At 42.5% G+C, this 15,971-nt stretch overlaps 2 protein-coding genes across 2 annotated transcripts; both read left to right on the top strand.

Annotated features, from left to right (window-relative positions):
• The first annotated feature begins 1,655 nt into the window (after positions 1–1,655).
• LOC139418299 (alpha-2-antiplasmin-like) lies at positions 1,656–8,489 on the top strand. Its single transcript, XM_071167665.1, has 8 exons — positions 1,656–1,830; positions 4,109–4,180; positions 4,329–4,527; positions 4,711–4,854; positions 5,065–5,253; positions 5,356–5,498; positions 5,751–5,955; positions 7,410–8,489. The coding sequence occupies exons 2-8, from the start codon at positions 4,124–4,126 to the stop codon at positions 7,976–7,978; spliced, it is 1,506 nt and encodes a 501-aa protein (XP_071023766.1). The 5' UTR covers positions 1,656–1,830; positions 4,109–4,123; the 3' UTR covers positions 7,979–8,489.
• A 314-nt stretch (positions 8,490–8,803) lies between these two features.
• On the top strand, positions 8,804–15,494 carry LOC139418300 (serpin peptidase inhibitor, clade F (alpha-2 antiplasmin, pigment epithelium derived factor), member 1). The gene is made up of 8 exons (XM_071167666.1): positions 8,804–8,929; positions 13,074–13,137; positions 13,372–13,561; positions 13,653–13,811; positions 13,942–14,145; positions 14,244–14,383; positions 14,509–14,719; positions 14,807–15,494. Exons 2-8 carry the CDS (start codon positions 13,075–13,077, stop codon positions 15,055–15,057), a joined length of 1,218 nt encoding a protein of 405 aa, XP_071023767.1. The 5' UTR covers positions 8,804–8,929; position 13,074; the 3' UTR covers positions 15,058–15,494.
• The last annotated feature ends 477 nt before the right edge of the window (positions 15,495–15,971 follow it).

The raw sequence follows: 15,971 nt of genomic DNA, 5'->3' as shown, positions 1-15,971 counted from the left end.
TTGTTGGGTAGGGCCTGTAAGTAAGCATTACACTGTTAGTCTACACCTGTTGTTTACGAAGCATGTGACAAATACAATTTGATTGATTGATTGACACACATCAGACCGGAGTTCAAATGTGTATTTGATATTTTTTTTTAAAGTATGTCCCGTATCAAATAATATCCTACAAATAGCCTACTATTTGAAAGTATTTTTAAATACTTATTTCAATTACTATTTTCAAATACCTGGGTTAATACCTGAGTCAGTATAATTTAGTATTTTGAAATACATGCCAATACTTTATAAGTGTATTTCCAAATACATTCCAATATTCAACATTTAATATATCTGAATTCTTACTTCGAAATGCATATGAAAGTAATTGAGATATTTTAAATATAATTTCAACTCCGGTCTCTCTCACACACACACACACACACACACACACACACACAATTTGACTTCAGATCCTACACTGCCACCGTATGGCAATTTTTTAGTTTACTTACACTCAGTCCTTAACATGATCCCTCCCTTCAAATAGAGCAGATGTTCTGAGAAATTAGAGTTAAAACACAGAAATGCACAAATATGAAATCGGATTATTTTGCTTAAATTTGATTGGAACATGGAGGACCACTTGCAGGTCATTCTTTATACAAAATATGTGGGGGCCAATCATCTTCCTTTCCTGTGTTTCAGGACCAGGGTTTACATGTGGAAAAGGCTACATCCAGGCTACTTGTTCTGATTGCAAGTAAAGGTCAAAAATCAGTTATGCAGACAGTCTATGCTTCTCCTACCTGTATACATAACACAATGCATCGGCTCGTGAGGTAAGGTGGGGGCTGTGAATGGGGTCCTTTTATGCTTCCCTAATGGGAGGCAGTCACCGCAAAACACCCCAAAGGGGCTGAGTAGGTGATGCCCTGATTCACAGGTGCATTGTGGGTTTGCAATGTTAGTGCCAAGTTCTTGCATCGGCGTAGGGCTGGAATGGGGCAGTCCATGCAAGAAAAACAATATCTCCCACCGCCTACTCTATTTTACCTAAAGGGCTAGAGACAGAGGACTAGAATTATGCCCAAAATCATGTTATATCAACTCTAATTCATATGGAAACGTTCTACAGTGCTTATTCTGGGTTTCCTCCATTAGGGCCAATAGAGGGAGCCACAGTGCTGTAATGCTAAAGGTCATACGTGTTAATGTTGTAACATATCAGCTGTCATGGTCACAGCCACTTCAGTGGGCAGACATTTGAAAGTTGACACTATCGTAGAGCTATCTGTGAGGGTTTTCAAACTCTTTCTAGGAAAATCTGTTTGTAGGTCAGCAAAAAATAATATCACAATCCAAACGGCAACCCCCATCCTCCTCTGAGAAAAATAGAAAAACATAGAGGTCCTTACTAGACGGTAGATATTAAAATTCTGATGGACATTTAAAAAATGCATATTTCATTCTCCCTAAGGGATACCACTGATCTGATGAGAGCAGAAAGGTGAACATATTGTGCTACTGGCAACTTTGGCATTTATTACACCTGTTAAATGTTTGAGATGAGTGACATTTCTATGGAATGAGGGGAGGAAGGCTCTTATGAAGGCAGATTTGACCTGTGGGTCACATATCTACATATTTACATTTTCTGGTTGTGTAGTGGCTCTGCTGAATCAATTCAGAGTTGAACATTAACTGAGCAATGAGGGGGCTGACAGTAGAGTACTGTGCACTACAGGATCCAGCTAGGGGAACACTCACCGTGCCTGTCTGACTCTCTATCTGTCTATATCCTAATCCTGTTTGCCTATATCACCTATCCCCTGACCAAACATCGGCTGGGTAAGTTTTCTCCATCTCGATTCACTTGGAAGGGATAGTATCTGATGTTGGGGAGTCAGTAGGTTTTTTGACACAGTGCATGAAACCATATAATTCTAGTATAGTAAGTGCTCTTTATTTAAAGCTATTTGGAACATGATTTAGATGTATGGCTGTAGCTATTAGTTTACTAGTGATATAATAATAGCACAAACTGTTTAAAGTCAATTTGAATCTTTAAAAAAATACTAAAGAGCCCTTTGTACACTCAAATCACCAATCAAGACATCACTACTACCACTATTTCTACTACGTCTATGAATGTTAATGATTCTAAGCAGAGTCATATACATACATATATTTATATATATATATATATATATATATATATATATATAACACGAATACTACCATTGCATCCATAGAGAACCCATTGCAGTCGTGAGGCCAGTGTTTGCTGTTTGTGGACTTTAGCAGTGAAACAGAAACCTTTGGCCCTCTGACAAACAGTTGATCCCAGAGCAAAACACCACACATCTCTGAAGTGTAGAACCAGGCCTAAAGCAATGCCACACTGACCACTAGCCAAGCAATCATGCTTTTGATTGGCTCTCATTTCCTCTCAACCTATCAGTGTTCGCTGGTGTTGCCATGTCCAGCAGCAATATGTACTCTTTTATTTGCTCTGTAAAAGTGAGGGGTTCAGTAATTCTTATGCATTGATAATCACTGTTATTGAATCTTAATTATTTAAGTTATCGGTTGTGTTCTAGAGGATCAAAACCATAATGTATCATGGGCAAATTGTGACTGACTGACTGATCTACAAATAATAACGAGTAGTTATTTATGATGCAAGGTTTTTTGTCGGCAGTCGCTTGTACTGTCGAATGCATTGTCGAACAAGCCCATAGTGACAGGGTAGGAACCATAGTTTCGGTCCATTTTTCCCAGGGGACTCTAATTGGTGTTAAACATGTGAAATGTATAAAAGCAGAGATACTGTACAGTATATGATGACGAGACGGTCTTGTCTCCGCCCTAACAATGGGCGTTGTTGTCCCAAAGGTGGGAAGGCATATGGTCTGCATATCGCTGTATTCCCAAGTACACAGATTTTAACGGGAGTGGACGATCTCGCTTCGCCTCTTCCTCTCTGATAAAAGCACCCCATAGTCCTTTTCAGGGGTGTATTTATTACAGAAACCCTTTACCGTTTAAAAACCAAACAAAAGAAAACAGGGCAAACGGAACAAAACGGGGAGGGACCTACCTATATTTGTCCAATAGAAAATCCTGTTTTTGTTGCAAAACATTTTCCCTTTAGAGTAAATCGTTTCTGTTGCAAAATGTTTTGCAACAGACTAAACGCTTTGCATCAGAATCCATTGGGAGAATTCCAATTGGATGGCTCGCCTCCTCTCCTCCAGCTGGCGAGAGGAAACAAATGTTTTTATTAAATGAGACGCCCCATTTCTACTCTTTCGCATCACCAGGCAAATTATATTTACAGGGGTGGAATCCTAAAATAAATGTGTAAAGTGATCAAAACGAATTCAGCTTTGAAAGATAAAAGGATAAGTAGCATATTGTTTTCTAAAAGTGTGCAGGCTTTACTCGTTTGAGAAGAAAACATCTGATTCAAAGGGGCATGGTGTATTTTAAAACACTTCCATGCTACCTGCTGTGAGGATATTCCTGTAAATCCTCTGTCGAAGTAGGTGATCGAAGAGGGGAGCAGACACTTGTTTTTGCCTACTAAAGAATTAAAAAAGGACAGACTTTTGCCCAATTGACAATCTCCCAGAGTGTGTGCACAGGCTGTGCAGCGTCGTTGCTGTCTAGCTTTATTTCTATGAGGAACCATTTTGTGAACATGCTCATGCTGTCTGTGAAGAAATATTTGGGGTGTGGTCCATTGTTCTGAAAAGTTGTTTCCAGTTGATTTGTGTTGGGAGAGGCTTTGCTATCTTCTGGGTCCAAGCACTGTTGCTAGCGCCCTCCCTTACGGAAAGTATTGGTTGTCACTGTTTTTTGGTCACTGTGTGTAGCCTAACTAGGTCAATTTAGTCCTGTGAAATCACTGTTGCACTTTAGAAGGAACTGAGATCTAACAAGCCTTTTGTGTTCATGTCAAAGTATTTTGTATGTGTATCTATTTCTATACAAACAAACCTTAGTCATTTAATGAACCTTTTACATCTGCCTCAGACTATTTCCCTTAAATGGTCCTAGATAGAACCTGTATCTTTGAATATATGTTATATTATTGTACAGGTTTCTTTGTTCTGTATTGCAGGCTAGCTGTTGGGATATGAAGCTGCATCTGCCTGTACTCTTGCTGCTCTGCCTCTGTTGGCTGGGACTGACTGTAAGAGGGCCAACCATAACCTCACCCCTAAACAAATCAACCTTCCTTAAATGAGAAAAGTATTGACTACAAGACTTTTAAAGCACCCTACCCTAGTTTCTCAGTCTAACCCCTAGTCTCTCTCTCTCTCTCTCTCTCTCTCTATCAGGATGAGACTGGTACGGTAGCTACTGAGTACCACTCTTGCGGGGAGCAGGTGCTCAGCCAGGAGGCCCGTTTGTCAGTAGGGGGTGCTGTAGAAAGACTGGGCAGGCAGCTACTGGACAGCCTGCAGACAGGGTCAGAGCAGCCCAACGTCATCATATCACCCCTCAGCGTGGCCCTTGCACTAGCACAGCTCACACTGGGTGAGGCACATGTGTGTGTGAGAGAGAGAGAGAGAGAGAGACATGTATAATGTCAAGAGTGAATATGTATCTGTGAGATTGTAAGTGTATGTCTGTGTCTGCTTATGACTGTTATTAACTTTTGTCTCAAAGAATTAATGTAATCAAAACATGGTCATTGCCTCCTTGTGATGCCCCTATCAGGAGCTCGTAACGAGACACAGAAGTTGCTGCTAAGTTCTCTACACGCCCACACTGTGCCCTGCTACCATGAATCCCTGGGCAGCCTGCTCCAACACCTCACCAACACCTCCCTACAGGTGGCTACACGCATGTACCTGCGCCCAGGTGAGTGTGTGTGTGTGTGTGTGTGTGTGTGTGTTTATGTGTATATTTCAGTGTTGCAGCTCTGTGCCAGAAAATGGCAGTCTACTGACATAATTATAAAGCACATCCATTCAGCTGCCTTTGGTAATGCAGTAAAGGTCTGACAATGTTTTGGATTCTTTTGGTGTATATTTATGTGTTCATATAGTTGTTTCTCTCTTTCTCTCTCAGAGTTTGAGGTGTACCAGTCCTTTGTTGCAGAATCCATGCGTAGCTACAAATCAGAGCCTGTCCCCTTGATCTCAGTGGAAGATGTCAACCAATGGGTGGAAGACACCACCAAAGGTCACATGACCAATTTCCTGACCAGTATTCCGCATGATGTGGTGCTCATGCTGATCAATGCTGTGCATTTCAAAGGTAAGCCCTTTCACTCCTTGTTTAAAATAACGTCTTTGACATTTGTACACAAGTGTCTACTTTTTACAATTGTGTGGCTTGTTCTCCTGTTGTCACTGGTAGGTGAGTGGGAGGCTCGCTTCGACCCTCAGCTCACACAGAAGGATGTCTTCTACCTGGACAATAAGAACTTTGTCCATGTAGACATGATGCGATCAGCCAAGTATCCACTGAGCCTGTTAGAAGATGGGGAGCTTGGGGCTCAGGTGAGCTGGGCTAGCTGTATGTGTTCTGTCGTCTGCTTCTGTCTCCATCCTCCCTTTCTATCTTTTCACACACCAGTTTCTACTCGAGACTTGTTTTGAAAAGTCCTTGCTGTTGAAACGTAGACAGTAAAACGTATTGTTTTCTCCACCACTCTCTCACCTCCATTCTCTTTCTCTCAATCTCTCTACAGTGCAGTTGGTGCAGTCTCCCTCTCTAAAATGTTTCTCTCCACACCCCTTCTGTGTTTGCAGGTTGCACGTTTTCCATTTAAGGGAAACACCAGCTTTCTGGTAGTGATGCCGTTGCCAGGAAGAGGAAACGTGTCATCGCTGGTGGCCAAGCTGAATATCTCTGACCTGTACAGACGTCTACCTCAGGAGAGGACCATGCAGGTCCAACTGCCCAAGTTCACCCTGCAGTACCGCCAAGAGCTACAGGAGGCGCTGACCAGCATGGGTGAGAACAGAAGTAGTGTCAGAAATGACCAAGGGCAACAGCACTAGGTCTGGTTCTCTTGGCCAATTCTGAGAAGGTGCTTTTCGAGACAGACAACTCTTCCAACAAATCACTTGTTTTGGTAGGTGGGGTTTAAAAAGAATCCCCTCAGAAATATGACGGACACACACAATGTGGATGCAGATAGCTAGAGTAATTTTAGCCAGAGCCAGTCAGGGGTTTTAAGCTTGTAATGCTAACGTCATGGCGCATGCAAACTACTCACTTGTGAAATACACAAATTGAAAATATCCTCCTCCAGCTCCATCTCGCTAGCTACACTCTTTCCTCTCTGCCAAACTGACGTTGGTCCTAGTACAGACTTGTATGCTGGAACATTGGTACGTTCTGGGAGGCAACCCATCTGTCTAGCACAGAAAGTTAAATAGTTTTGGCCAGGAGTTTTTCCTCTGTCAGGTCACGTGGTCTGGAAAAACTTGAGTCATAGTTTAAGCCCTAGTCATAGTTTAAGCCCTAGTCATAGTTTAAGCCCTAGTCATAGTTTAAGTGAGATATAAACGGACAGGCAGGGCTAGCCCTAGCCTTTTGGGGGCCCTAAGCATTAGCTATCTAGTGTCTGCTTGCTGGCTGAACCAGTCTGAAACCAATCCGGATGAAACGAAAGGCAGGGATGCTACCGTATGGCCAAACAAGCTTGGACTAGGCTGCTCGCTGGAACAAGTTCGCTCATGTGGTCGAGCATGGTTTGCCATAGTAGCCAGTAGTTAACGAGAGCAGAATGATTTTCAGAATTAGGAACTAGTGTTAGGTGGATGGGCAAAGTCTAGATTTTTAGAGATGAGTTCCACGCCGTCTACAAGAGAGATCGGTTGAGGGACGTACATCACGTAGGAGTGAAGCCTTCTGATGTGAGACAATGGGGCCCCCCTACCTCGCGGGCAAAACATTATAGTGGTCCCCTTCTTGACGGCGAAGAGAACATTTTTAGGTTTAAAGTACAATTTCAGCAATTCCACACATCTGTATTTTGTCCTGGGGTGGAGAGAAAATGTTACAATTTTGTAACAAATTTCATGCAATTTTACTCGTTTTGCCATGTGGCTGAGAGACATTTGTGCAGTTTAAAGCAAATTTCCTGTAATTCTACACATTTTTATTTATTCCATGTTAATATGATATCTGATTGAGAGTGACTAACAAAATCAATGGGGTCCCCCTGGAGTTCAGGGCCCTGGGCATGTGCCCTGTCGGTATACAGCCATGATTACTACAAGTTTAGATAGCTGACTAATTTACCAACCTAAAAATTATTAGCTGACATGTCTAATTGAGTGACTGTCAGTGACTGACCTATCAAGCAAAAAACTGCTGAGGCACAACTAAATTTAGAAATAGCATGTTGTGTATTCTACTATTCTGTCAATCAAAATCTCTCTCGTGTCTCTCTCTCTCAGGTCTGGGCTCTTTGTTCTCTAGTCCTAATCTGTCCGGTGTCTCAGCGGTTCCTCTGCAGGTGTCCAGCATGCGTCACGCCTGCGGGGTGGAGTTGAGTGAGGAGGGGGCCGAAGCTTCTGCAGCCACCTCCATCACCATCATGCGCTCTGTTCCCATCTTTTCTGTAAACTACCCCTTCCTGTTCGCCCTGGTAGACCACGCCTCCCTCGCTCCAATCTTCCTGGGCACCGTCACTAACCCAGCCCCTGACGCCAGCCCCATGCAGATCGACAGTCCCCTCGGCGATGATCCCAATGGCAACAGGACCCAAAGTGACAGTTCTCATAGCAACAGCAATGTACAGAACGATGGTCCCCATAGTAACAACAACGTACAGAGCGACAGTCCCCATAGCAGTAACAACGTACAGAGTGACCAGCCACAAAGTGAGAGAATGCAGTGTGGCGTCCCTGTCGGGGGGGAGGAGCAACAACAGCCCCTGAATGAAGTAGAGGGAAACCCCAACGCCCAAGTGGAGGGGCAAGGATCCAGTTCCTGTGCCAATCCCTCTCATACAGTTCCTTCCTAAACCAACACTGATGCCCAGCTTGCCCTAACCCATCTCTCACTGTTCTGTCCTGAGCAACACTGATGCCCAGCTTGCCCCAACCCATCTCTCAATGTTCTGTCCTGTCCTGAGCAACACTGATGCCCAGCTTTCCCCAAACCATCTCTCACTGTTCTGTCCTGAGCAACACTGCCTGACCAGCTGGTCCCATATGGAGCCCAGCCCTCACATAGCAAAACCCTATCCCAATCTATTGGCACAGTTCCCAGTCCAGAATCAACAACAGCCCCTACCCCTAGACACCTGACAACTTCTCACAGTCCCTCCCCTCCCCAGTGAATGCCCCTGATTACAACCCAATGATTTAGGAGAGACCATGGACCTGTCCCATACTACACTGTGTGTGCAGATTAACACTCAAATGTGTTTTTTTACACTTGGCTGTCTTACAGTATTTGTGTTTTGTTTTGATGTCTTACTTTTTGATGATTCCCACCTCTGGTATTGATTAAAGAAATGAAGTCTCAATGTTTTAGTGAATGGTGGATGTGATCATGTGAATGAGCAGGACTGGATTTTTTATATAACAACAGGGGAGTCTATTTCATTTTCAATGGATTTAGATTTAGGCTTATACCTCACAACCTATAATTTAACTATTTTCTCCAGCACGTTCATGCAATTAAAAACAGACTTATTTAAGATTTGTTATAACATTTCAGGTCAAATGCTTGCGCGTCAAATTTAACATACCACCGTTAATTTGGGGCAGTGAGGGAGGACCATGGATGCGCCTTGCGCTCAAAACAGCCGTCCAGATTCTTGCCCAACCCAACAGGCTACGTCAGAGAAGGGCGGGTAAAAGTTGGCTTCACGGCTGTGTGCATCGTCCTGGTACATTCAGCACTCCACTGGAGACACGACTGCTAGAGACATACGTACGGGCGACGTGGACCATAACCGCTTGGAAAGGTCAGTACTTTTATGCATCATATGCAGAGTTGGGGAGTAATGTATTACAAAAAAACTAACTGTAATCCGTTTTGTTACCAGCAGTAACATTGTAATCAGATTTACAGATACTTTTGAAAATCTATATGAAAAGTTCTGGGATTACTTTTAAATTTATAAAGGATGTTTGTGCTAAAAAAATATCAGACACCTTTCTCTTTTCTCAATGACATTCAAATCAGCATTGAAAAAATGCACAAGTTTAAGTTTGCTATGCCTGAGCCAGTCTGACCACAGATCAGCACCCCCTGACAAATTACTACTCCCTGTCGTAGCGACTGATATAGCCATCTGTAACGCAGGCAAAAACACATATTCAGCACTGAAGATTACTTTCTAAAATGTAATCCGTTACAGTTAATAGTTACCTGTCAAATTGTAATCAGTAATGTAATTTTAGGATTACCCAAACTCTGTAATGTAATTTGATTACTTTCAGATTACTTTCCCCTTAACAGGTGCAGGCTAGCATTTTTTCATCATGAATCTTGTTCTGGGGGCAGCTCTACAGAGTGATCATTAGCTGGCACAGCCACAAAGTCATTCAATCTAATCCTAATTTTAACCCTAACATTAACCACACTGATAACCCCTAATGCCTAACCCTAACCTTAAATTAAGACCAAAAAGCTATTTTCTTTCACACATTTTTACAATACAGACAATTTTGACTCTGCAGCTGGCCCATCTAGCGGAAATCACTCAGTTCTGCCTCAAGGACAAGACTCATCCCAATAAACATCAACCTTCTTAAGAAGACAATAATTCATATTATCAATTGAACATATATTGCAGGATAAATCAATATTAAAGTTTACATAGATGGCCATCACTGGATGTTCCATTTTAATTTCTGGGTTGGTTATGTAGGATTCTTCTAACCCATTTCTTTCTACAACAGATACTAATACAGTTAGGCTGTCTTTACATTATTACCCAACATCTGTCACATTTACTGTCATTACAATTCATTTAATACCCCTTGATCTTCAAGAATAGGACATGGAAATATAGATTAGCCGAACTGTTTTACCTGAGCATAACCCCAAAACTAAGGAATAATTAGCCTACTCTGTTGTTTCTGATTTTGTTGCCATAGAGGACAGATTGGGCTCATTGCTTTGAGTTGAAAAATAAATGCTGCTCTCAGAATGGCATGCTTTGAGTACTACTGAAAAGCGCTTGTGTCCCATATGCTGCATTTGATAGAGGCCTGTTGTTCATATTTTTGTTGGTGACATCTTTATAATTTTCAACTGTTTAAGTCTATCAGAAGTGTGTGAGTTGTGTCCGTCTGTAAGGCCTATGTGGTCTTCTTAAGTGAAACTTGTTTTGACAGTATGTAGCACAATACCAAGGGTGAGTTTCGAAGGAACTCCCTCAAACTTTTATTCCATAGGCTGGGATCCACACTATGTGCTGCAAGAGTGTTTTATACTGGCTGTCCACTGGGGCATATTCATTATGCCTATTCTGTTGCAAAATGTTTCTTAAACGGAAGCAAATGGAACGAACCGTGGAGGGACCTACCCGAATTTGTCTAATAGAAACTCTCATTTTGCTCTGTATGCTTCTGTTTGGTTCTTAAACGGTAAACGGTTTCCTTAATGAATACACCCCTGGCCGCAAAAACAATGATTGACAGGCAGCTTAAACTTCTTCAATTCAACCATTATTTGGTTAAAATACACATATATGTTTGTGAACAGCCATCCACATTCACATCATCCACAATCCGAAAATAGTTAAATGAGAGAGCAGCAGTGCCATTCACATCAATGCGTTATGCAGCCTACATATCAATAATCAGTGATATCCGTTTCCCGTAGGCTACACCACTGCTGTCATCCTTACCTCCACGCGTTTATTCAAGTTGGATAATCTTTGGATGCCGAGGTCAGTCGCTTCATTGGAAGACACCTTGGACTGTAGCCTACAAAAACGTATTCCTGCTCTTTTCCTGCGATCCATCAAACGCATTTGGTGTGTCCTCATTGTGGTCTCTGATTGTGGTCAGACTCTCTGATTGTGGCTTTTTTTTATGCTGATTTAAATGTCATTAAGAAAATAGAAAGGTGTCATGTTTTTTTCATAAACATCCTTTCTGAATTGAAAAGTAATCCTAGAAGTAATCATCTGTATATGTTTAAGTATCTGGAATCTGATTACAATATTCTTGCTGGTTAAGTATCTGATTACGTGAGTTTTTTTGTAACCCGTTACGGATTAGCCTACATGTAATCCGTTACTCACCAACCCTTTAAATGGGATAATTTGATCAGGATTGACATTTTAATACTTGTCTGTAAAACAGAGTTACATAGTGTGACTATACATTTTTTTCCCTTTCTTTCCGAGCACTTTATTGACTGGTTCATCTGCCGGCCTTTGGGCTACCTCCAGGATGTGCAAGCAACTCTAAAACACTATATATTTTCAGAAATGTTGGTATATGAGCTTTTATTGGTGCATTCTTTTCACTATCTAATCATCGCATGGGTTTGTTCAATGACAGACATGTATTTGTTAAAAATATCACTTAATGGTTTCATTTCAAAGAGACAAATAATCATGTTTTTTTTGCAATATGCTACATATCTGACGCACTCTCAGAGAAATAAGTAATAGGCTACTGCTAGGTTTTAAACTGTAAAATGTAAGAAAATAACTACATCTGTTTGTAAATAAATGTACAGATTATACATTCTTTACATCAATATTGATTAAAAAAATAAATATAATAATTAAATACAGTAATACTGTATATAAAACATTTACATTTGACATTTTAATCATTTAGCAGATGCTCTTATCCAGAGCGACTTTCAGGAAAGTGCGTTCATCTTAAGATAGCTAGGTGAGACAACGACATATCACAGTCGAATCAACAGGGTACGTACATTAGATTCCAGCTAATACAGCATTTTGCAAAAAATATCTAAAATCTATTAATAAAAAAAACAAGATAACGACTATTTTACACACACATGAAGGTACCCATAAGCAATCATTTCTGATGAAAAAACACAAATGTGAAGAAGTGGTCGATATAGCGTTTTGGAAATACTCTTAATTTGTGGGTTAAAAATGTGTGTAGATCAAGAGGACTGTGTGACCTACAGCCAATATCTACTGTACCATTTTCCATTTTATTTTGGCTTAAATTCATCATGCTTGTGATTGTGAATGGTAGAGGACGGCCTCAGTGCAGAGAGAAGGAAGATCTCTCAGTGTGGGTTTGGCTGGCTGCTTTGGGTTGGAACTCAGAGATCAACTGTCTGGTTTAACCATCAGGCCTGCAGAGAGAGAGGAGAGGGGGAGGAGAAGATGAAAGGAATTGAGAGGAGAAGTGTGTGGTCTGAGGTCAGTTATGGATGTTTTTTTCATCCGGGAAACCAGGAGAACCTTAATGACAACCAGATGTGCAGGGAACAAGAGCGTATGTGTGTGTGTGGGTAAAATAGAAAGAATGTGAGAGAGAGGGAGAAAGAAAGAGGGAAAGAAACCTCTGATCTCCACCTCCTGTGACCCTTCAGCTTCTCCCTGCTCTGTCTGCTCACCTCTCTGTATGACTCTATTCACTCCACTAAGCTCATTACCAATACTAGCTGTGCTAGTGTGGCTAGCTAGTAAACAGGTGTGAACTTCACAGCAGCCTGCTTGTATTGTGTGTTAGCTACACTATGTGTGTGAGTGGAGAGCCAGACGTTTAGGATATATTATATAGTCTTTACTCAGTAAGAGGATGTAATGGAGCTCAGTCTGAACACACAAAGGTCTACACATCTCCAACTAGTAGAGCAAGAAGAGAAGAGGGAGAAGAGAGATGCTGGCAGAAAGAGAGAGAGAGCGATAGAGAGAAAGACAGAGAGACCTTATTGAGAACTCATTGCTCCACACCCTGCTGAGCAGGTGAGATGGAGGGACTTACTCTAAGTTAAAACCACATTTTCCCACGAGCCCTGGCCTGCAGGGAATCACCCTCACAAACTGAAAGTCTGACTCACACTTTATGGGCCAGTTTCCCAGACACAGATTAAGCCTAGTTCTGGATGTATGTTTGTATAATAATGTGTGTGTAATTGATTGTGTGTTTGTGTTGCAGGATGATGTGGACGACCCTATTGCTGTGGCTGGGGGCCCTCCTCTCCCTCTCTTATGCTCAGTTGGTGAGACCACTCCACATCTCTGTTTTCATACTTCTTTCTTTTTCTCATACTTTCATGTCTCTTTATATGCGCTCCATCCCATTGGCTTTCTTATGCAGAGAGATTACATGTAGAATCTCTCTCCTCATCCTCTAGTAGTTTATCTCTCTATTTTTCTCATTCTTCATGAACTAGCCATGCCATTAACCCTCCTCTCTTTCTTCCTGTGTCTTTGGATCAACCAATCCTGTGCAGTCGGAGACAGAGGGGACGGGAGGGGAAGAGGAAGCTGTGGAGCTCTTTACCACGCCCAGAGCCAAGATGGCTGCCGCCACCTCTGACTTCGGCTACAACCTTTTCCGGGCCCTGGCGGGTCGCGACCCCAAGGCCAACGTATTCCTGGCCCCCATCAGCATCTCTGCAGTGCTCACTCAGCTCTCCATGGGTTAGTCAGCCTCAGCACTGTTATACTCTATCATTGTTTGGTATTTATCTGGTATTTACCCCCCCCCCCCCCCCCCCCCCCTCTCACTCAGGAGCGTCTCCGGATCGTTCAGAGAGGTGGTTGTACAGAGCTCTAAGGTATCACACCCTGCAGGACCCTCAGCTCCACGACACTCTCAGGGACCTACTGGCCTCACTCAGAGCACCTGGCAAAGGCATCAGCATCGCTGCACGCATCTATCTGGCCCGCAGTGAGTGTGTGTATAAGCATACATGCGTCTCTGTGATACTTTGAACAGTCTGTGTGTATTTTGATTGTGTGTATGTTTGTTGACCTGTGTGTGTATGTGTGTGTATTTGTGTGTGTGTGTAACTCTCTAGGACTGCGTCTGAAACCGGAATATTTTGAAGTGGTGGAAAAGCAGTATGGGGTGCGGCCCAAGGCTCTGATGGGCGGGGCTAAAGATGTGAATGAGATCAATGATTGGGTCAAACAGCAGACGGGTGGCAAGGTCGACCGCTTCATGTCCAAGCCCTTGGGACGGAACTCTGGTGTGGTTCCTCTCGGTGCTGCCTACTTCAAAGGTAAGGCAGTCTGTCTGCAAGTCAATTCTCTACCTTTATCCCCAAAGTGTGCACTCGTTTATGGGGTGTAGTTTGCAAAATGCTGTGTTTGTGTGTAGGGAAGTGGATAACTCGGTTCAGTCAGAGTGGATTGATGGAGGACTTCCAGCTTGATGGAGAGGTTCCGGCCCGCATTCCCATGATGCAACAGGACAATTACCCAGTGAAGATGGGAGTTGACCCAGACCTGGGCTGCACAGTGAGTACACATGCAGAAATTGAACTTTTTTCAATGGTTATTACTTTCTTAAACAGCCAGTTATGAAAGTTTGCCTCAGGGAAAACATCTATTGAGCCCCTCCTTCCCTTTCCCTTTCTCTCCAGATTGCTCAGATCCAGATGCAGGATGACGTCAGCATGTTTGTGTTCCTTCCTGATGATGTCACTCAGAACATGACCCTGGTGGAGGAGAGCCTGACGGCTGAGTTTGTTCAGGACCTCTCCATGACCCTTCACCCCGTGCATGCGGCCCTTACACTACCTGTCCTAAAATTCAGCTACTCCACTGACCTCTTGCCACTGCTCCCTGACCTGGGTGAGTGCTTGTACCTCTCTCCCTCTCTCTTCATCTTGCTCTCCTCTGTCTTCACGTCTCTCACATCCTCTCTCTCCATCTCTCCAGGTCTTGCCGAATTTCTGGCAGACACAGACCTGACTAAGATCACGGCTCAGACGGTGAAGCTTGGCAGCCTCAATCATAAGGTTGTTATGGAGATGGCCCCAGAGGGCACCCAGTATGCCAGCTCCAGCCAAGTCCACACGCCACTGTCGTACCGCGTGGACCGCCCCTTCCTGTTCCTGGTGAGGGATGAGGCCTCGGGGGCACTGCTCTTCATCGGCAGGGTGGTGAACCCACGCAAACTGAGGATATAAGCGCGCACACACACGTTTGTTTTACTATTATTGTGGGGACCAAACAGTTGATTACCATTAAAAATCCTGTGGATCAGATAATACAGTTGGTTAATCCTGTAGGAATACCATGTATACTATTTAGGCCAATAGTCTAAACACTCACTGATATTCCTTGAATTCTCAAGTTGTTTTCAGGAAAAGGAATTTGAAAAATAAAGCAAACTGGAATATGGGGAAAAAATGCACCAAATTATTTTTTAATCTTCAACATAGAAATGCTACCAAAAATAATTGGAGTTTCTTACAATGTTGAAACCAAATAGCCAAATCATGTTAATCTTACTGACATGCTTCTAAGAGGCACAGGCAATACTTTATGCTTTAACCAAAGAAAATACTCTTCACATTATTGTGTATTGCGATGCAAGAAATAAGTTTTAAGTTTTAAGTCTATCTGACTGTCTGTGTCTGTCTGACTTCGGTGAGGGAGATGAATAACTTTATCCAGTTGACATAGTGTAGCTGTTTTCAGTAAAGGGTTGGGTTGATTTGGCAAGAAATTGGACTCTTGGCTATTCTTTCTTTTAGCTATTGTGCTGAAATTAAATTACAGTACTGACACATACTTTTCTCATTCTTCTATGCACTTCAGTCTCTTTCAAATTAAACATAGCTGAGCAGTGTGTGCCTGTGTTTAGTTTGTTTGTGTCGAGTCAAGACTGTAGTTTGAAACTATTTTGATGAATTTTCCACATTTGGGAAGTGATTCCTGTGGCCATGGAAACCCTCCCAGAACAACACAACCAAAGTAATGCCTGGAAAATCTCTCTCTTTCTCAAATTCAAGCTGCTTTATTGGCATGAAAAATATTGCGTCAATATTGCTATAGCAACAATGTGTACAATATACATTGTAATAAAATAATAAATAAT

This window comes from Oncorhynchus clarkii, chromosome 10, assembly GCF_045791955.1.
Source record: "Oncorhynchus clarkii lewisi isolate Uvic-CL-2024 chromosome 10, UVic_Ocla_1.0, whole genome shotgun sequence".
In the NCBI taxonomy this organism is placed as follows: Eukaryota; Metazoa; Chordata; class Actinopteri; order Salmoniformes; family Salmonidae; genus Oncorhynchus; species Oncorhynchus clarkii.
The sequence above is the reverse complement of the archived record's forward strand: the minus strand, read 5'-3'. Positions and strand labels throughout refer to the sequence as shown.

Excerpts from the sequence above, each read along its gene's own strand:
- LOC139418299 (XM_071167665.1), top strand. The coding sequence starts at position 4,124 with ATGAAGCTGCATCTGCCTGTACTCTTGCTGCTCTGCCTCTGTTGGCTG. Across the intron at positions 4,528-4,710 it reads ACTAGCACAGCTCACACTGG|GAGCTCGTAACGAGACACAG; the intron begins GTGAGGCACATG and ends TGCCCCTATCAG. Across the intron at positions 5,499-5,750 it reads ATGGGGAGCTTGGGGCTCAG|GTTGCACGTTTTCCATTTAA; the intron begins GTGAGCTGGGCT and ends CTGTGTTTGCAG.
- LOC139418300 (XM_071167666.1), top strand. The coding sequence starts at position 13,075 with ATGATGTGGACGACCCTATTGCTGTGGCTGGGGGCCCTCCTCTCCCTC. Across the intron at positions 14,384-14,508 it reads ACCCAGACCTGGGCTGCACA|ATTGCTCAGATCCAGATGCA; the intron begins GTGAGTACACAT and ends CTTTCTCTCCAG. Across the intron at positions 14,720-14,806 it reads GCCACTGCTCCCTGACCTGG|GTCTTGCCGAATTTCTGGCA; the intron begins GTGAGTGCTTGT and ends CCATCTCTCCAG.